Source organism: Aspergillus aculeatus (genome assembly GCF_001890905.1).
Source record: "Aspergillus aculeatus ATCC 16872 unplaced genomic scaffold ASPACscaffold_7, whole genome shotgun sequence".
Lineage (NCBI taxonomy): Eukaryota > Fungi > Ascomycota > Eurotiomycetes > Eurotiales > Aspergillaceae > Aspergillus > Aspergillus aculeatus.
Window position 1 is genome coordinate 1,696,621 of NW_017962982.1, and position 20,035 is coordinate 1,716,655.

The 20,035-nt window shown below is 48.2% G+C and overlaps 7 protein-coding genes across 7 annotated transcripts; 3 read left to right on the forward strand and 4 right to left on the reverse strand.

Moving 5' to 3' along the window:
• Positions 1-46: 46 nt before the first annotated feature.
• Positions 47-1,632, reverse strand: ASPACDRAFT_78531 (WD40 repeat domain-containing protein). Its single transcript, XM_020205204.1, has 4 exons — positions 1,316-1,632; positions 665-1,251; positions 364-604; positions 47-298 (listed from the first exon to the last, which is right to left on the reverse strand). Exons 1-4 carry the CDS (start codon positions 1,536-1,538, stop codon positions 258-260), a joined length of 1,092 nt encoding a protein of 363 aa, XP_020056914.1. The 5' UTR covers positions 1,539-1,632; the 3' UTR covers positions 47-257.
• A 258-nt stretch (positions 1,633-1,890) lies between these two features.
• Positions 1,891-2,598, forward strand: ASPACDRAFT_43159 (U2 snRNP complex subunit MSL1; the record flags this gene model as incomplete). The annotated part of the gene is made up of 3 exons (XM_020201207.1): positions 1,891-1,964; positions 2,016-2,229; positions 2,287-2,598. 3 exons carry the CDS (start codon positions 1,891-1,893, stop codon positions 2,596-2,598), a joined length of 600 nt encoding a protein of 199 aa, XP_020056915.1.
• A 6,879-nt stretch (positions 2,599-9,477) lies between these two features.
• On the reverse strand, positions 9,478-10,062 carry ASPACDRAFT_52249 (Hsp20/alpha crystallin family protein; the record flags this gene model as incomplete). Its single annotated transcript, XM_020202588.1, has 1 exon — positions 9,478-10,062. The coding sequence occupies one exon, from the start codon at positions 10,060-10,062 to the stop codon at positions 9,478-9,480; it is 585 nt and encodes a 194-aa protein (XP_020056916.1).
• Positions 10,063-11,963: 1,901 nt separating this feature from the next.
• On the reverse strand, positions 11,964-12,861 carry pre4 (proteasome core particle subunit beta 7; the record flags this gene model as incomplete). The annotated part of the gene is made up of 3 exons (XM_020202589.1): positions 11,964-12,568; positions 12,635-12,782; positions 12,832-12,861. The coding sequence occupies 3 exons, from the start codon at positions 12,859-12,861 to the stop codon at positions 11,964-11,966; spliced, it is 783 nt and encodes a 260-aa protein (XP_020056917.1).
• Positions 12,862-14,969: 2,108 nt separating this feature from the next.
• On the forward strand, positions 14,970-15,804 carry prs3 (proteasome core particle subunit beta 6; the record flags this gene model as incomplete). The annotated part of the gene is made up of 2 exons (XM_020199541.1): positions 14,970-15,064; positions 15,117-15,804. The coding sequence occupies 2 exons, from the start codon at positions 14,970-14,972 to the stop codon at positions 15,802-15,804; spliced, it is 783 nt and encodes a 260-aa protein (XP_020056918.1).
• A 226-nt stretch (positions 15,805-16,030) lies between these two features.
• On the reverse strand, positions 16,031-16,803 carry ASPACDRAFT_28199 (pre-rRNA-processing protein PNO1; the record flags this gene model as incomplete). Its single annotated transcript, XM_020199546.1, has 2 exons — positions 16,031-16,087; positions 16,138-16,803. 2 exons carry the CDS (start codon positions 16,801-16,803, stop codon positions 16,031-16,033), a joined length of 723 nt encoding a protein of 240 aa, XP_020056919.1.
• A 392-nt stretch (positions 16,804-17,195) lies between these two features.
• ASPACDRAFT_119097 (mitochondrial distribution and morphology protein) lies at positions 17,196-19,984 on the forward strand. The gene is made up of 3 exons (XM_020196213.1): positions 17,196-18,110; positions 18,163-19,379; positions 19,428-19,984. The coding sequence occupies exons 1-3, from the start codon at positions 17,321-17,323 to the stop codon at positions 19,557-19,559; spliced, it is 2,139 nt and encodes a 712-aa protein (XP_020056920.1). The 5' UTR covers positions 17,196-17,320; the 3' UTR covers positions 19,560-19,984.
• The last annotated feature ends 51 nt before the right edge of the window (positions 19,985-20,035 follow it).

Consider the following 20,035-nt stretch of genomic DNA (forward strand, 5'->3'; position numbering starts at 1 on the left):
ACAGTAACTTACATACTATACTGTACTACGTTCCGCGGCCCAATACCCAGTACAGTACAAGCTTTTATTTATTTGCACAATCTACGTCCGGCACAACCAACCAGATTCTATGTACTCCAAGGTGTTTCTAAAGCGACAAGCGCCCCTTGTCACACAATTCAAATAGGTTCCGAAGACGGGGCAACAGAGTACTAAGCCAAGGCATCTGGTCCTTCACGAACAATGCATCATCAAACGTGTTGACAAAGTGGAACCGTCTATATGGTCCAGACAACGACACGGCCATCAACCCCACTCGCTGCAATCCATAAAAGTTAGTAAGGCTCCTACAGACGAGGGTCAAATCAAGTGGTAGAATCTCACTGCTGAATTTGCGCAGAACACCATCGGTCTCCTCATACACCCTCACGGTACTGATGGTATTCTGGTGGGTTGACTTGAGTTGAATATCAGCCTGAGTCTGTCCCTTGAGATCCATCTGACGGAACATGTGCAGAGCGGATTCTTCCCGCGCGGTACCGGCACCTGGCCCTGTATTGTTCTCTATGGTCCCTGTAAGCTGCCATCCACTCTCGCCGCCGCGAAGACGGTAAGGTTCACAATCCTAAATCGGCGAGTTAGCTTTGAAGTCATGCAAATCCCGCGAGATGTCACAATGTCTTACGTGACCGGCGGCGATGATTTCGTTCTCTCCATTCCAAATGAGACTTGTGAATGGCAGTAAACGAGTAGTGACGTTCAGCATCGCTCGAGGGGGCTGTTCTGGGGCACTCGGGTAAACGACAGTGACGCTGCTATCATGGCCAGTAAATGCGAGGGCGTTTCCACTGGGAGAAAATGAGACTCCATGGATCCAGCCAGCGGAGTCATTCAAAAACTCGCCGCAAATGGTGTTAAAAGGCAGACGCTCTCCCCAGGCACTCGGCTCCGGACGTGTATCGACGCCTTTGATGAAGCTAGAGAAGACTCTGGCATGAGAGTCGGTGGAGCCTGCAGCCAAAAGCACCGAATTCGGATGCCATGCGAGCGTTGTAATAGTGCTCCGAATCGGTTTCTTCAAGTGCTTTGAGATCCACCAGTCGTTCTCCTCTTCGAAATAACACACAGCGATTACACGGGCACCTGAACCAACGGCGAACTTCTGCTCCGATGGCGACCATCTAACGAAAGTTGCTGCTCGGTTAATGCGGAGTAATACGAGAGTTGGCTTCCAGCCCGATGAAGTGCGCTCCCATACGTATGCATTTCGATCTGTGTTATTTCACGGTGTTAGACTAGTGCCGAAGTAGAACACAAGAAAGGGGAGACGAGATACCCTGTGAGCAAGTAACAATACGGCCACTATTAGGAGCAATGTCCACGCCGGTCACAGTCTTCTCGTGGCCTTTGAGCTCATCAGTCAGTGAGAACTTGGCACCTGATTTTTGGTAGAGCTCCACATTGCTATCTCGCGCAACCGCGAGTGTTGATTTGTCGGGAGAGAAAGAATGGTCGGCGATCGGATTATGGAAGAGATGATGAATTTCAGGAGCAGCCATTGTAACGATAATGACAGGAGGAGCTCTCTACTGTCGAAGAGATTAGGTAGCTGGTGATAGCTCAGGAGAGGAGTATGTACGTGGAGTGAGAGAAAGTGGGGGAGAAGGGATGAACGGTCAATTACGGGACATGTGTACTTCACGGATATGCCTAACGATGACGCGGAGGACCGGTCCGATTAGATAATATATCACATGACCCCAGATCGCTCAGTTGTTCAGGTGTTACTGGCTGCGCAGACTTTATTCTCCTTGGTTTTCAATGTCCTTCTTGAGCTCAATTGCATACTGTTTTCTTTCCAGTTTAACAAGTCCCACCTTTCCTTCTCCAATTAATCACTACCTGTCGATAATGAGTACGAAAATCATACCTGCACGCGGCGGCGCTCAAAGTAAATCGCCTTTGAGTGGCCTCCCTAATCAAACGTGAGATTACCTGCCACTCATATACGAGACCACAGAGCTAATTCTTCATAGTTTATATTGTACGAATCTACCGGATAAACTTCGGAAACATGATTTGCGACTGTCCCTCTACATGCTTTTCTCCACATACGGCACTGTTCTGGATGTTGTCGCTATGAAAACCGACAAAATGCGTGGCCAGGCTCATATTGTGTTCAAGGATGTCCAAGCTAGTACGCAAGCCATGCGCGCTCTCCAGGGGTTCGAGTTCTTTGGCAAACAAATGGTAAAATTTACGCCCATGACTGTTATTCTTTGCTTGCTAACGTAAGGGCCAATGCAGAAAATTATGTATGCCAAAGGCACTTCAGACGTTATCGCTAGACTTCGTGGAACCTATAACCTGTCGGTCACTACCTCCGGTGGGCAAGCTGTGGCGGCGTCTACTGAGCTGCAAAAGTCAATCTTTAGCGGACCTCCTGGGTCAGCAACACTGCCCACGAAACATACTGGGGAGGTCAACGGGGAGGTCAACGGGGAGGAGCCGACAGCTCACGGGTTAAAAAGGCCGCGTGAGGAAGAAAGTGACGAAGAGGATGCTCCCATGGATGAAGATAGTGATGTTCCTATGGAAGCATCCTCCGACGAAGACTAAGTCCCCAAATAGTGCCCCAAGGCATATGCGCTCCTGGTCTCTGTTGGTCGACGGAGTTCCGGGGACATGTCAGTCTAGAAGTGCTCTGAAAGCTGAATCTGCGAGATTTCAAGACCTCGTATTCCCTCGCATCTCATCTGTCGCGAAGAGATCCCTTGGCAGCTGAAGACCCAAACGATTTCCGACTAATCCGAGCCAAATAATGAGATACGTCTCGGGGTTGACACGCCGGTGTCCTGCGATTTGCCTCATAACATCCGCAGTGTTGCACGGGTGGACGAAGAATGCTGGAGTTCCGGATTCTGGATGATACTACAAATTATAAGCTCTGACTTGAGCTAGGGTTCTGAATACTTGCACATACGCCCAGACTAATCCCACCCATGACACCCACGCTTTGGAGTTCCTCTCTGTATTGGCTCGGTACCAAATATCGGTAAACTGCGTCGATCCCCAACGGTCCGGGATGATCAGTCGGCCGTAAATTGAAATACAGGACGGGGACTTGGTAGGTGGGCGAAAGAAGGACGTCATAAACTACGTGTAAGCCGACGCTGGGCTCGGGTGTACGGATGAGAGCTTCCTGTTCATCGCGTGTTAGATGTCGCTTTGTTTCAAATCAATCACAATGACATTGGATATTTCACGGACAGGGTCATCTTCGTAAGCCTCTGTATACCGTTCTCGGATCGGGTCGTCTGCCGAGGATTGAGTATCGTATGCGGGGATACTGACGTGAGGGATCCGCCGTGTTATGCTCAAAATCGGACCAAGTGCCTAGTAAGTTAGCTCGCTGTTACATGGCAACCACAGAGTACAGGAGCATGGATTCAATAGTTGCAGAGCCCTTAAGTTGAAGTGCACATCCCATAACTATGACCCTCCACTTGTGGCGCTAATGGGAAAGGTATCCTTCCATGATGTATGATTTGAATATAAACCTTTTTGGTATATGATAATTCATAAGGGACTGGCAGCGAGAAGTGTCGCAAGATACGTGGAGGGAAGAGTGAGAGCCACCAGAAACTAACCCGTTGAGCATATTGAACAGTCAGCCGCCCCATCAACGACTCATTTGCCACGTGAACCCGATCGAGGAATTGGTGACAGGCAGAATCGAACTCTTTGTCCGTGAGCAAAGGAAAGATCGCCAAGGCCGGATGCTGGCTGGAAGCTGAAAGCTCCATGCGACAAGTGAAGACGCGGTGTAATCCGACTACTGACCGACAGGATCGCAGAAGATTTTGGGGATGCGCAAGAAGTTGGGCTTATGAACGCCGTTCTTATAAACGCCGTTTTCATTCGAAGGATTTCAAGGAGCGGGCCCCCAAAGCTTCTAAAGCGGTAAGGAGAGAGAGAGAGCCTGGAGATCCACTGCCAGCAATTTCAAGTGTCAAGACCTCATTCATCCACAAACTGCCGGTAACTACTCCATGACGTATACCTGGACAGACTAGTTTGATCTTCTAGACTATAGTATTACACCTGAATTTTTTTATACAAGTCAGGGTGAGCTCGAGTACGCCTTCAATTATTTGACTGATTTAGTTTCTTACTAAAGTGGGACAGGTGACTAGGCACTGCAGTTATGGTTGATGGATGGTGTGCTGTAACTACGCAGTACTGAGTATATAAGTTGGTCTTTAGGGGCAAAAGTCAGTCAAGGATTGACTAGCAAAGGGTTGTGTATAACTACTTTCACATGGTAACTTCTGTACTCGGTACTGTACCGGTTTGTACAGAGTACTCCATACATATGACAGAATAATAATGAAAACCCTTCATGGTTCCTCTTTGCAACCACTTAATTCGCTCACAATGCACATTAACTTGGCGCAAACCGGAACTAGGAATGAGACAAGTCAGCATTCGACAAACGGATTAAGTTGCCCAGGTCCTTCCCCTCCCCTCCGCCCCCCCCCCCCCCCGGGGCCTGGCACCACTGAATGCGGCCAGGGTGAGCAAAGAGTTTGCCAATCATAGGGCGCCATCTCTGTAAACCGACAAGCTTTTTCCCCTGAGATGATCCACAGCTGGTCCTAAGTCCAACTACTAGGTAAGTGCCCCCTGGTCCTGACGATCCATTTGCCAAATCTCTGTGTACATACAAGACATAATATGTACTGCTTTGTACAGTACTTTAAGATACGTAGACCAGACTAATTATTGCACTGAGCACTGCCTTAGCTAATTAAGTGATAGGTACAGCACAGTACGTACTGTAGAAGTCACCAGGTACAGTATACAGTACTTAATTGTACAGTATTATACGCTACCAGGTAGTATTACCCTACTAGTCTGACTACACAAAAGGGAGCTTTCTTCCCTTTCTGACAGGATACGTTCCCCCTCAACGTGCCACTTTCTTTGTCCGCATTCGTCGGGGTTGCCCTTCGGCCTTTCATGCAACTTTCCTCTTTACAGAACAACATTTACCACTTCCTTTGGGTGTTTGATTCCCAGCGCTCGTATGCTGATCTCTATAGTAGTCCAGGGCCAAGAGCCCCTCGTAGTGGAAAGAGGTTGACAATCATACCGGTAGACTCTTGTAAATTTATGGAGTCTAGTAGATAAACGCAACTGAGTGGCTAATTGAAGAATGAAGAATAGCGGTCGTGTCATCTAGCTGGTTTGTGTTCCGACCGTCAGCCGTCTGCAAGCTGTCGATCCGTTCGTCTCCATACGCATCCGTCTTCTATCGTCATTACCACAGTGTGTCTTGTTGTGTGCCTCCCCCTCAACCATGGCAGAACCAGTGGAGCTCCACCTCTCTTATGTATTTCATTTCCCTTGCTTATCTACCTCGGATTCTAATCCTTAATCTATGTGGCTGTCCGTTGGGCTGGATCTGATTTATCTCCTTCCTCCGTTTCTCTTACCCACTTCTTCCCCCTCCCCCCCTCCCTTCTTCTCCCCCGGTCAATTTGAATCTGTGTCAATTTACTTAGGGTTCCGGGGGCTCTAGTCAATAATCCGTTCAATCCTAATTTACTAGTTCATCACCACTTGTTCACTTACTTTCTGGGTCTTTTTTTATTATTGGTTATTTAACCTTTCAATTCAGAACTGTTTGGTGGCCCTGGCCGTCCAGGATTCCGACAGGCCAAGAGCAACAGGGCAATCAACCATTCTTACCTATATCACACGTCGCTCACGACAGACAACCAATTATCTAACCTCATTTTCAACTCTACAATACCGATCTCTTGGTGGTGGCGCTTTACCTTCCATAACTAATACAGAAGAAAACGGGAGGCCAGGGCATAGCTAGAGCATATCACCGCGGTTGCGATTACGGCGACATTTCGTACCTCTCTTGTCCGTCTTGTCTATGTATGCCTGGGGCCATTTATCGACCCCATTGTTGAATCTAGTGTCGGCTGCCCACATTGTGAAACAACAAGCACACACGGTCCAGTTTCGGCCTTTCACTATCTACTTGCCACGCCTCCGATAGCTCTTCTCGTGATTTGCAGCTGAAGTGGAGGATTAAGTCTGGGTTCCCACGCGGGTGTTTTCGTGACAAGGAGCCTAGCGCTTCAAGCTTGGCTGGCGACGTCTGTGCTCATATCACTTCATTGCCGATTCTGCACGCCCGCTTATGCCGTGCCTGTGCTTTTATCACTGATTTGGAAGGGTACCTGAGCCTGTCGGCCGTCAAGCAACGAGCTTCCTACTTGTCTGGAAATGGGAAGCTTTTTGTCAGTGTCAGTCCACCAGAGTAAGGACAAGCGCCCCCGCCGCTCGAGACGCTTGTCAAAACCACCTCCGAAACAAGCAACCGTGGAATCGGTCACCTCCGTATCTCATCAACATCAGTCTTCTGTTGGTGGTTCGTCTGCGTGCTTGCATCCCGCAGCTGCATGGCAAAATCCCTGGACAGGGGCATCCATACCCATCAACACGCATAATCCGGCTTCGAGCGGACGAAGATCACATTCTCTCCCTTCTGTGACTTCTCATCCCAGAACGCCGTGGCCTTCCGTCAATGCACCCCGAAAATGCCAGGCTATAGCCAGAGAGTCACAGGGCATGGTTTTGCGCTCGCCCACTGTCGCTACTGTGGAGCCCTCTGCTGTGGATAGGCGAGCATCTCTCCAGCCCTCCGGACAAGGTACCGTTCGGTCCGCCGACTTTCGAGCCTCTCCGCAATCACCAATTGACCAGCGCCCCAAACGATCCTATTCGACCACTTCGCCACCTCAAAGAACGCATAGTGCTATTAGCCGCAGTACTATCGAAGAAGCGAAGTCTTCCAACACGCACTTCATGGTCGACAGTCAAGGGTTCTCTCTGATCCGCCGACGGTCTCTATTGACGCGGCCTGGGGTTGCGACACGACGATCGACCAGAGACCCGGCTCGAAGACAGCCTCAAATGCTTGACCAGGGGAATCGCCATCTCACCAACAACTCAAATGTGTCATATCAGGTGCACGAACAATTCGCAACTCACAATGAAGAGAGCACGATCAGACCTGGTATTCCATCGGGGCAGTTACGCCCTCCTACTCCGAATGAACTCGAGTACACACATCTAGGAGCACTGAAACTAGGATCATTACGCGTCGTGAATGGCTCCACATCTCCATGCCCCAGTGACCGAACTAGACTTAAATACCCCGAAGGTTCGTCACCGAGGCTGCACTCAGGATGTGCATCTGAAGAGGAGTCCATCAAGCTTGGGCGACCAGACTTGCGACGCATCAAGACTCAGGTTTCTTCGAATAATAATGAGCAACCTGACTTGTTGCCTCATCGAACCGACATCAGTCCGAACAATATGACTGTTTCCGAACCCTGTTTACAGGTTGCTGGGGGTGAGTTGGCGACCGCCCAGGCTCATCTGCAGAGTTTCGCCAGGCGCAGTCCAGCTACGTGCTCCTTACAGATCCCCAATAGTGCCGATTATGCAGAGAACGAGGATGTTCCGATAAGTCCATTTTCTTTTGAGAGATCGCCCACTGTTCCAGACTTATTGAGACCGTGTATCTCAGTAACGAACGCTCAAGGCGGCTCTGCGCCCCCAAGTGATAGAAAAGATGCTTTGTCAATGCAGGGTTACTCAAGGTTGAGTAAGCGCAGAGGGTCTCGCTATTCGCACCATATGGCTGATAGCGGACATGTTTATTCCTGTCTGAATAATCAAGCTATGAGGCCGTCGCCTTCTCAAGTGCTTGCGGCGCCTGCTACTCCATCGTTTGGTTCTACGTCTGGTAATAGGGCCAGAAACGTTCAATCTTCAAGATTTACAGATCTGCCAGCTACAGAAAAGCAGCTTCGAATGCATCGACAATTGAGTCTCCAAGCTTCTAGCAGGCGCCGCGAACTTGAGGTTTCTGACCAGCCAGCTTTTGTGTCTTCTATGTGTCACGAGTTACAACAACGACGTCATCATAGGCGTGCCAGGAGCACATCACTTACAGTCCCGTGTGATCTTGATAGTTTAGTGTCATATCCACAACACTGTGGCCAGCTGCGGAGCTATGAAGGCGTCTCTTCTAACTTCGATAGTACTGACTCAGAGCAGCGATTGAAGACGAATATAATACCACGATCATCTGATAATATACCTCAGCGGACTGGGCACAGGGACTTTTTTCTTGATCCTGGCATGAGCAATGACAACATTTGTGACTCTCTTCCACTCATTCGGAAGGGGACCATGTCTCATCCGAGCATTGACTCTTACTTCGCGTTGCGCCTGCCTGCTGGAATCGCAGGCAGCAATTTGCATTACGATAGTAGGCCATGCCCATCCTTGTCTGAAGGCAGCTCGACATCAACTTCTCAAGTCGGCGCAACAAGCGATTGTGGGACTCTGAGTGGCGCCAGCAGCAGTAGCAGAAGCAGCACACTTAGCGATTCTTGGCTTTCCAAAGCGACCACTAGCACATATCATCTGCCAGTTTCGGAAGAGAAGTTGAAGCCATGTGGAGAGAGCATGAGGGCTATGATCTCGGACTTTCCGCGGGGTCGGACCCGAAGTCGAACTATCGAACATCAGGGGCGCCGACTGACGAGGCATTTATAACGCCCACGGCGTTTTAGGTTGTTGATGTCCACTCACCATTGCTTGATACTACATTCCCTGATCAACCCAATGTCATCCATGTATCTTGAATGGACATTTCTCTTCGGTCTCTATACCTCTTTATTTTATAATTCCTGCTCCGCTTCTCTTTGTTGTGCTACCAAACATCATATTTTGTCTTGATTTTCGTGTTACCCGTCTTTGTTATGATACCATCTTCCTTCAACTGAGTTGAGCTTTGCTTTGGCTATGCTAGCAACCCTATACCACGTGTCTTTCTTGCACACATGTACAGCTTATCTGTTTCAATGATTGTCAGATCTGGAAGACTGTCAAAATAGTCAGGGAACAGTTCTACGTTCTTCTGATCGGCCATTCTTCTTTTTCAGATCGTTTACATTTTTCATTTTATGCCTCCTTGCTAAATGTATAAGTTTACCTGGAGGTCCTTGGTGCGGAAAATCAGATTACCACTTTCCATACATCATCATGGCGCTCGTCCTCATTCTTTGAGGACAATTGCCTGATTGTGTGACTCAACGGCCCTTTGGAGTTTTTCTGCACTGATGTCCTACGCGTACGAGAGAAGGGAAAAAAGGTTCAATTCATAAGTTGCAAGAAGCTTGATTATTGCTCATTGTACAAGTACCCTATAGCATATGGAAAACAACAAAAACCCTCAAGTAGATCCGACATAAACATGCCCAAAGAAGTACAGAACCAGACTCCTTACTAAACAATCATGTCAAGGCTCACACATCCGCGCGAGGTGCCCGAAGGATTTCCGCGCATATCGACACCTGAAAGACACCATGGTCCAGAATTGGAACGTCCATGCTCGATGGACTATTCAATGCGGATTTTCTTCACCTTCGGAGCAGGTTCTTTCGGTATTGAAAGCGACAAGATACCATTTCTGAGATTGGCTTTGACCGAATCTTGTTGCACCCTCGCTGGAAATGTAAAAATGCGGTGGAATTCGCCGGTCAACCGCTCAGATACCCAATATTTGCAGGTAGACTCGGTCTTTTTTGGCGTCACTAGTTGTTGCTTCGATGAGTTCTTCAAGGATCGGGACGTCGTAGCGTCATCCGCTTCACTCTCATCCTCCACGGTTGGCTGGTGATGAGACTTGGCAACGGGGGTCTGATCTTGTCCTTCCTCGAATGTTTGCCCGTTATGCCTCCTCACATGACCTTTTATCACTAGTGTATTTGGGTCCAAGAACTCGACTTGAATATCGTTAGATTCAACGCCAGGTACTTCTGCAGATAGATGAAAAGCATCGTGTGTTTCGAAGACATCTGATTTTAGCGATATGGGTTTCTTTGTCGGCGTTATCTTCGCGCGGCTAGAGCGATGACAGTCATAGTCATCTAGAAGCCGGAATAGAGGAGAGATATCATTGGTGAAATGAGGAAAGTAAGCCATGGTAAATTGGGTATGGGTGGTAGAGCCAATTCTTCGCAGAATTTATGACTAATCGACTTCAGTAGAATGACGGATGAGCGAAGCTAGAAGACTTCACTGTTGTTGCGGATTCTGTAAAAATTGAATGGATATCAGAAAGACTCCTTGCCAATGTGCTAGCTATATACTTCATCTCCCATCGTGTTATCCAGCAGCTAAGTGCCAAACCGAGAACTAGCACGAGAATTCTGGCACTATCTGGAGTGTTGATAAAGCTCATATTCGTTCCTACTCGGTCCCTCTGGACGATTCCATAAGCTTCGGGAGGCGGCTGGAGGCAACTTGACTTAGGTAGTTAACCAGCCTGGATGACGTAATCAAGTCACTCACTTGCTGGTCAACTGCCCTGTAAAGCGCCTTTGAGCTGACAAGTTGGTCAAGATAAGCGTTTCGCTTGCACCGAATTCAAACATCACCGCATGGATTAGCGGATGTTGCGTATGCCCGGTGAAGAATACATCTCGACCTGTCGGTGCCCTTTGCGTAGCAGATATTCAATTGCATTGAAGTCTTTTTTGCTGATTTCCACGTGCTTCTGAAACTCGGTTCTATTGTATAATCAGTAGTGTATAGTAAGCGGTTTGGTCTCAATGCACCTAGCGTATATTTTGAAATTCTGTCGGGTTTCCTATTACCGAGAGGGCATCGACCATATCAGACACTTCTTCCATTACCGTTGTTGCTTCGATGTCTATTTTGACTTACAACGGGCTTCTTTCGGATTTCTCTCAAACATTTCCGATAAAGAGATAGAACCTCCCGCTGAAGACCTGACAATCGTGCCATTGAGTCTGTGCAGCGATCTTCTGCGGAAATTGTGTGAGTGGGAGAGTCACACAGTGCGGAGCAATGGTAATGGTGAAGGATCTATCTTGGTAATGCAGACACGGATCCATGATCAGGAAGCTGGGGTCAGCTTACCTTATCGTATTCTGACTGTGCTCCGCCCTTTTCCCGACCGAGAACGCTGACCCTCCGCAACCTTCCCCGCACTATGATATGCATATATATTCTCATATACACAGATACCTATACATGCGGATAATGAAGCAATCTCCATACTTGCTAGAATTCTGTGTTCACCAAACAAACAATCCTATCCCAATGTCTACATTCTCTGTAAGTCCTAGAGTACTCAGTCTCGTATCATACTGAGTACCAGGCAAGATCCCGGTAGAGTCCGAGCGCCACTATCCTTAGCTAAACAGCCGATTCGTCGGAGTACCCATTCATTTCTTCCTCACAGATGTGAGGGGTCACGTGATACGGCGATGATCTCATGCCGCCGGCTTAAACGATGTTGCAAAGGTCACATAAGAACGTGTCACTCAGGGTGACATACCAGCAGGCTCATGTTACAAACCAGATTGCTGAAGTGGGAGTGCTTCTAGGCCCCTTCGCGCTGGAGGGAATCAGTACTGCTCGCTGTCTGGGCCTTAAATATGAGGAACCTGCGAGTTGATTGGATTTCCCTTCACTCAAATTCCAGTTCTCATCTATAAATCTGTTACATCTTTCGCCGTTCCGAATGACTATATTCCATTCCAGCCACTCTAAGACTACATGCCACACATAGGGCCTCGGGTGTTGGCATGAGAGCGTTAAGGCCAAAGGATGGCGATCTGATGAAGGTCTCCCTTGCACCTGAGGTCAGCACCTGCTGGACCAAGGTAAAAGTAGCGTCATTAAGGCCACCCACAATGCCCGAGGCGATTTAACGGCATGTTATAGAGAATCGCAACGAGACACTTTCTTCTCACATTACTTGATCTATCTCCGGCTCCTAAGGTCCTGTTACACAAGTGAGAGCAAATGTAGTAAGCTTTGGAAGCGAGTTCATGCATCATAAATCAACAAGTGAGCTAGTTAACCTGAGCACCGTAACCTTTGATGGTTTCAGCGAATGCCCAGCTCTGAGCCTCGACCTTCTGATCCTCCTGGAACTCAATCCCCTGAGATGTGATGACTGCTATGGTGTACTTGTCAAGGCTTCGCGCGTCGCGGTACCAGAGAACCTTAAGGCACTCACGGAGCGCCGCGACTGCCTCATCCTTAGTGATCTCCTCGATAGGTCTCTCCTCGGGAAATAGCCGGCGAAGGATTGGGAGAGCCAGGTGGGCGCCAAAGCCAGTTGCCAGATGTGGTGCGGAGAATGTGGTTCCCAACAGATCCGCAGAGCTGAGGAACGGCTTCTTGTCATCATCGAAGCCGGCAACTAAAATGTGATTCCAGAGGGGATTGAACTCAGATCGCCGCTTGTAAAGGACCTTAGACAAGTAGGTGTGGAGGTTTTTGGCGTTGAGTGTGTTGCCGTGGGCCGAATAGTTTTCTCTGATGTCAATGGAATCCAATAGACGATCAATGTACTGCATGTCGGAAATATCCCCACTAAAGCCAACGACAGCAGTGTCACCAAATTTACGGAGTCGTTTGACGTCGGTAAATCGAGCGAGAGATCCGTATGAAGCTATAATCAAAGAAGAATATGTTAGGCAAGCAACTCTATCACTTTCAGCGGTGTTTGAAACTATACCCAAGTTATCACTAGCGAGAACACATCCTCCGTTGAATTTGATTCCCAATATCGAAGACCCAGTAACTGCTGGTGACTGGGTGTGGGTTTTGGGGCCGGTAGTCTGCAGGTATGAAGGGTTGTAAGGGCCATACACGTCGTCCCGGGGCTGGATGTGGTTAGCTTGATAAAGGCAGCAGAAACTGAAGTGCTCTTACCCGGCCCCAAGCTTCGGGAAAATGATTCATGATGAATACAATGAGTTATAGAAGGATGAAAGATTGAAGGTGAAAGCAGTCGGATGAAAGTGATGCTGCTGGTGAAGGGTGTTGGAGGTAGAATTGAGGCAGTTGAACAGAGGATAAGATAGGCCAGTGTAGGTTTGGCCGCGTCGTTGCGTTGCTACCTTGGCGTAATCCCAATCTACTACCACACCGCCTTCTTGATCTGGCTTACGGCAGAAGTACAGTACCTAGCTACGTAATCCAGAGTCAACAGCATACGGGTATTATGGGTTGTACTACTGATGAGCGTAGGCACCTGGCACATGGTCTTGCTAATTTATACTGGGCTCCAGGTTTTAGCCTAACTACTTTGTGGTGCTCGGGCGGACCTCGCTGTCTTGTTCGTTTTGTAAGGCGCTTCAATCGATGCCCAAGATATCTCGGACTGGATCGATCTCAGCCGCTTGATGTACAGTATCTGCCGGTTGTCGCTCCTGCACAGCCTCGCCCACGCCGGAGACCGCGGCTTTATCTTGGAGCAGCTGCATGTGGTGCAGCCGGCGCGCGAATTTGTTTGACATGCCCTGCTTTACCAGCCACTGTAAGTGCCAGCATGAGTTCTGCAGAGACCGTATGAAATGCCGCAGAAGATATCCCAACGGAGTATCATAGCCTACCTGAGGGATCGGTATATTGATTGACCTCATGGTTGAATCCTTCTCACTATTTAGTATCACGATCTAGCAGTGAATCATATGGCACTGGTTTGCGACCCTCTGGTAGGCCATCGTTCGAAATCTCGATCCCGTCTCTTTGAAAACTCAAATGCACAGATACCTATGGACTGAGATTTTGGCATGGCCACTAGATACCCGTGTAATTCCATCTTTCCATTGTTTTCTATGCCAAATGCTGCAACTTTACAGCTTTATGCACGTTGCGAGTCTTCATCCTTAGGAGTTTGGAAAAAGTGGATGTTCTTATGGTAAGGAAGATGTAGCAGCCACAAAGGGAATCTCCTCTCGTTGTCGTGCTGACCTCCTCTCTTCCATCGTACCTTGGATGTTTCGTTGTGCCTGTCTGATTTCTTCCGTGAACCCCCAACTTGGTAAGCCTGGCGCATTCCATATTGCTGATGGTAGTGAAGCCTGATATTGTTCCTGATTACCAATTCCTGCATGGTTCATCATCGCTTTCAACAAACTGGGATTTCTCAAGGACACAGAACCCGAAAGCTTTTCGTTGAAGTGGACACCCTGTTTCTTCAAAGAAAGAAAATGGGCAAACTTTGCATCTGCGGAGGGGTCAGGCGAGCTTGGAGGTGATGGAGGGATGTCTAAATTCGGAACAGGAGGAAGTGTTAAATCATGAATTATAGTACGAGATGCCGACAGTGTCATATAGTGATTCGGTGCGAATTTTCGTGCATCGTGAGGGCTCTCATGCGGTGGACCGAAAACAGGTCTGTCAGAATCTGGCATGGAAACATGCTCTAATATTGTTTCTTTCTCAGGTACTGCTTCAAGCATATTTCATTAGACCATAAAGAGTCCTAGAATGACGGAGGATTTCGCATAATCACCTGGATTTTGAATTGCCTGTGGGGTCCCAGTAAGATGTCCCTTTTTTACTTGCTAGCCAGGTACATCAGTGAATATTCGCATACGGAAGATGCTCTTTCTTTTTACCTTAGTCTTGGTGGAAATTGTATTGGAATCAGCTTCATCTTCACTGCTGCTCCCATAGGCCGCAAGCCCCAACATCTCTTCACATGTACCACTCTTTTAGAGACCTGTAGCTCTGAGCTACTAGAGCAATCATGTAAAAACACAATTAAGCATACAAGCTGGAAGGAATGGACTGCCTCTATAGGGTGTTATCATGAGTTTAGATAATGACGGAGGGTGAACGGAAGATACAATTCTTAGATAAGCACAAGGCAGCTCAATCGCGTCAGCAGCCCAACCTCAGCTATTCCTTCATCATCCAACCTTCTTCCCGAATCTACCGCTTGCCGTGACGGTAATAGAAAGTGCTGCAAGAATACATATAACCTTTCTACTTTGCATAGCATTACCTTCAATCCCCCTTTATCTTCCATTCTCTCAACAACTTTCTGTTCGTTACGAGCAATGGCGACTTTGCTCAGTCAACCTCACGGTGAAGCCATTGGATATTCCTTCACTCAGTCAACGAGTGTTCCGAACAAAGAGCATTCATTCTACCCGTAAGGCCCTCTTCTTTAGACTTACGATCACCGAAAATTAAGACAGAGCTAGGTACACCGACAACGGCGGTTCAACCTTGGGCATCACTGGCTCCGACTTCGCTATCCTTGCTGGTGACACTCGCTCCGTTGCAGGCTACAACATCAACTCTCGATACGTTCCGAAAGTTTTCAAAATCGGAGGTGATGATGAAACTGGCGAGGGTGCTCACATTCTTCTGTCGGTCGTGGGCTTCGCCGCGGATGGCCAAGCACTCAAAGAAAGACTAGACGCTGTGGTAAAGATGTACAAGTATCAGCATGGGAAGTCAATGTCCGTCGGAGCTTGTGCTCAGCGCCTCTCGACGATACTCTATCAGAAACGGTTCTTTCCCTACTACGTGCATGCTATTCTAGCAGGCTTGGATGAGGATGGCAGAGGTGCATTGTACAGCTACGATCCAGTAGGGTCGTACGAGAGAGAACAATGCAGAGCAGCTGGGTCTGCAGCGAGCTTGATCATGCCATTCTTGGACAACCAGGTTAATTTCAAAAATCAATACATCCCTGGCAGTGGTGAAGGCCATGCTCTGGAGCCCAAGAAAGCAGACCCACTGTCAAGAGATACAGTTGAGGAGCTCGTACGGGATGCTTTCACAAGTGCCGTTGAGAGGCATATTGAAGTTGGTGATGGTCTACAGATGATGGTTATTACTAGCGGAGGTATAGAGGAGATCTACTATCCTCTGAAGAAGGACTAAATGAAAGCGTGTCTTCTGGCTCCAGTATGACTTGCGAAGGATAGCAAAAGTGGACGGCATCCTGAGTATTGGAACGAATACTGAATAAAGGCTATTTCAAGTAAATGCTGTGTCATCGTCTCATTGAACTTTATTGAATCAGATATCACCTTTTCCACAACGCCAAAACCATGTCATAGGACAGAACAAGATGGAATAAAAATAAAGGAGAGTCAGGTATAATTGATCAAAAGCGCTCCTTCATACGTGAAGCCACTTTACGAAGGTTGCCATACACTTTTCCCTGTTTACAAGTCAGCAGGTGCTGTGTGCTGAAAGGATGTGAGTACTTACTGGTGGGCTACCCATGATCAGGTTGACAATGGCCTGCTGAGCAGCTTCGACGTTCTTAATGCCGCCTAGCAAGTGGATTTTTTGGTCTGCAATGACAATCCTTGTACGGGTGGCATTCTCTATTGCAAATTTGGTTCGGCCATCTTTGCCAGCGCAGCGTCCAATTGCACGGCTGAGGTGCTCTCCATTGAGAGTTTTGATATCGCGGATCTCAAAAGAGCGGATGTATAGATCGTCTAATCTCAACAGTGCAATAGCATCATCGACATCAAACCCTAGCGTGAAGGCCTTGACGAAGTCTTCACCTTTTTGCAGGGCCTCTGTATCAGTCGTAAATCGAGATGTACGAAGTTCGACTGCTCGATTCTTGATGTTCATTCTCACTTGCAATTTGAGATGTTCAACAAGCGGAGGGTACACTCGTGGCCAGCTAGCTTTCAGTGGAGTCATTCTATGCGGTGGAACTGGGACTTTTCGGGTTTCGACTCGGTGGACGCGGTGGACGTCTTTCGCCGGGGTAAAAACAGGCCGGCCCTCTTCATCAATATGTACATCAGCGTCGTGGGCTGGATCAGATGCAAAGTTAAACGCCGGTGCAGCCCCATCAGCTGAAGGCTGGGCATCGATCAAGATCTCCTCATCTAGGTCTGAAAAAGCTGTTAGCATTATTAAGCGACATTGGTCGGCAAGATAATGACTGACCTGCCGCAGGTGGGACTGGTGCCGCTGAGGCAGCGGCAGGTTGCCTGATAGCAGTGGGTGCAGGCATTGTGATTTTGTTTAACCCGGTGAAGTGAGGGCGAGTCGAATAAACTAAATTAGTGATGTGTGATGTGACTGAAGAAAATTCGGGGAAACAGGAACTCAGAGCCATACGAATCTTGGCAGTATCGTTCAGTATAACTTACTGCACATCTATTCATATGATAGCAGTTCACCAATCAGACTGCTGTAATATTGCATAGCATAAGCAGGATATGCAATACACGTGACCCTCAATACTCTGGTATTTCCTCAATGTTACTAGTGTCTCCGGAGACAGTATCAATGACCCAATGGGCAAATTCCTGCCTTTGCGAACTGGTGCATTATCATTTCGCCTCGGATTTATCAATTCACTTACTGATTGCTGGCTTGCGCCTCTAGCAAAACATTCATTTTTCATTATGTGAGGAAGTAGATAATGTCTGGCTATTTCACACGCAGGCTGTACGCCATCCTAAACCCGCTTCTCGGGCATGGATCGCAAGCCAGTCGCACACCACTGAATCCAGGCAGTCTCTCTTCGAGACTTTTCTCTCAATGCCCGTCCGCAAAGAAATCATATCACCACTTTCAGATCTCCAACAGGGCTACGAGAAGCTTTGCCTGGGGGGGTTGTCTTGTGCTCGGAGCTTCCCCAAGCTCAACTGCAGTGGAGACTCGTACAACATGTACCAAATCTCCAAAGAGATTCTCATATCACCTTGACCGCAAATCATTTTTGAAATCCTTTCAGAATGCGTCGAAGCGCAGACTACATGCACACAATGATGAGAGCCATCAGACGAAGCCCCGGAAAGATGACTGTGAACCTACTCGTGCTACTCGCATAACTCAACCTATGCTAAGAGGCGACGGAGGCGACGGAGGCGACAAACATGAAGTCACGCAAGGCCGCGACTACTTGCAACCCTCGAATGATCCACACCAAAAGCTATATGCTAATCGCCATTTAGTCAACCGCTTGCCGCATATGCCTCATTTGCATCGACCCTCAAAGGAAGAATTGCTGGCTGCGGCAAATGGCTTTTGGTCCAGACTCAAAGTGCGGTTCAAGTGGTTTTCAATACGGAGCGTTCGGCCTTTCAACTTAGATGAGATCACAGCTCTTTTCTCTTGGGTGCTTCTAGGGCATGTAGTCTGGGTTGTATTGGGCACAACAACTTTTTTTTCGTTGCTTATTATCGCAATCAACACGGTTTTCGCTCAAGGTCTGTCACCTAGTACCTTTGCCGTTATCTTTTCATCACTAAATATGCACAGAAACATTAGCAGGGTGGATAGGTAACTATTTAACCAAGTCATCCGGGGTGAAGGTTGTGTTTGAATCTGCTATTGTTCCTAAATGGAGAGATGGCGTGATCACGTTCAAGAACGTTTTCGTCTCAAGGCGACCAGGCCAAGGGACAGGAAATGTCACTAAAGGATCGTCGAAGACCGCTGCGGCCGTAGCCGCAGCTGCAGCTCTCGGAGGAGAACCCAGTCATGAGCTTCCCGATCAGCGAACTCCGTCGGACGAGGAAGATACGAATTATACGCAATTCGACGTGTCAATCGAAACCGTGAATGTTACCCTATCGTTCACCAAATGGATAAACGGCAAGGGGCTGCTTCGCGATGTTGAGGTAAGAGGCATCAGGGGAGTCATTGACCGCCGTTATGTTCATTGGTCGGATGATGACCTGGATTTCAAATCGTACCGGCATGAACACCACCCCGGGGACTTTGAGATTGACTCATTCAGAATGAGCGACGTGTTGGTGACAGTCTATCAGCCGGACGGTTTCAGGCCCTTCCCTGTTAGTATCTTCTCTTGCGACTTGCCTCAACTGAGAAAGCAGTGGCTCCTATATGACTTCATGTCGGCCAACATGATGTCTGGATCATTTGACAATTCACTCTTTACAATCCATCCTCGTCAAACACACGGCTTTACCGGTGCACAGCTTGACAGTGTCACTGAGGACGGCAAATCAAGCCCGTGGAAAAAGCATAGCAGGATACGTGTGGACGGGCTCAACATTGACCATCTAAACCGTGGTGTCCAGGGACCTTTCTCCTGGATACACGAGGGTACAGTCGATATCGTTGCCGATATCATGTTTCCGGCCGAAAACGACGAAAGCCTTGCTAAGGTTATGGCCGACTTTTATGATCGGCTAGAGGCCACCGTCACTTCGAACAATCACCACGACCCGGCATTGTCCAAGTCCCTACCTAGCGATATCGCTTCTGAGCATGATAAGCGTTTCCTGGTTACTGATCTACGTCTCCACTTGAACAATGTTAGGGCAGTGGTCCCCCTGTTCACACGGGATTTGTCGTACATCAATAATGCACTAATCCGCCCCATTGTTGCATATATCAATTCAAGGCGCACGTTCATTCCTGTAAATTGTCGCCTTGTCAAGCGGGTCGGTGATTTCGACGGCAGTTGGACGACGTTTGATAGCGGCTTGATGGACGACCTTTCGGCGGCAGTAAGTTCACATCACAGCGGGTTAAAATACTATGCTAATAACAATCAGGTCTACGATGCTTTCGCTCGGGATGTTGTGGATGAACAAGCTCGGAAGCGTCGTTTCAAGAAAGTAGGCTTCTGGTCACTTCAGCTAGCCGCCCAGGCCATCTTCATGGGCATGGCAGGAAACATAGCCTGAGTTTTTATTATTGCAAGGGTTAGTTGGCGTTTTCATTGGTGCAGTGGGATACTGCTACAAAGGCGTTCAATCTAGATCAAAGGTTTCATACATGGGGCGTTCTTTCAACGTTGCAATTCCTGTTCGAACCTCTTGGAAGGGGTCATTACCAACACAGATCTCAAACTCAAAACTCAATCTCTCGAGAATAGAAATCTCTCTCCCTCTCCCTCTCTCTTTCTCTCCTCTGCATCCACCATACTCTATGGTTTCGTTTATTTACAAGTACACAAAGCGCCCAGCAAATCATCAACCGAGTGCTCCTTTATGACCTACAGGATAGATATGAAAGCGGAAGATAAGCTCCTTGTACGATCATATTCAAAAGAACAAGACTAGTTTGCTAGTTTTACGATAAGAGCAGCCAAAGGCCCAAGTGGACGGGCACCTACCTGTGGATTGACCCAGCGGGAGGTCTAGCCCGGGTCCAATCATGC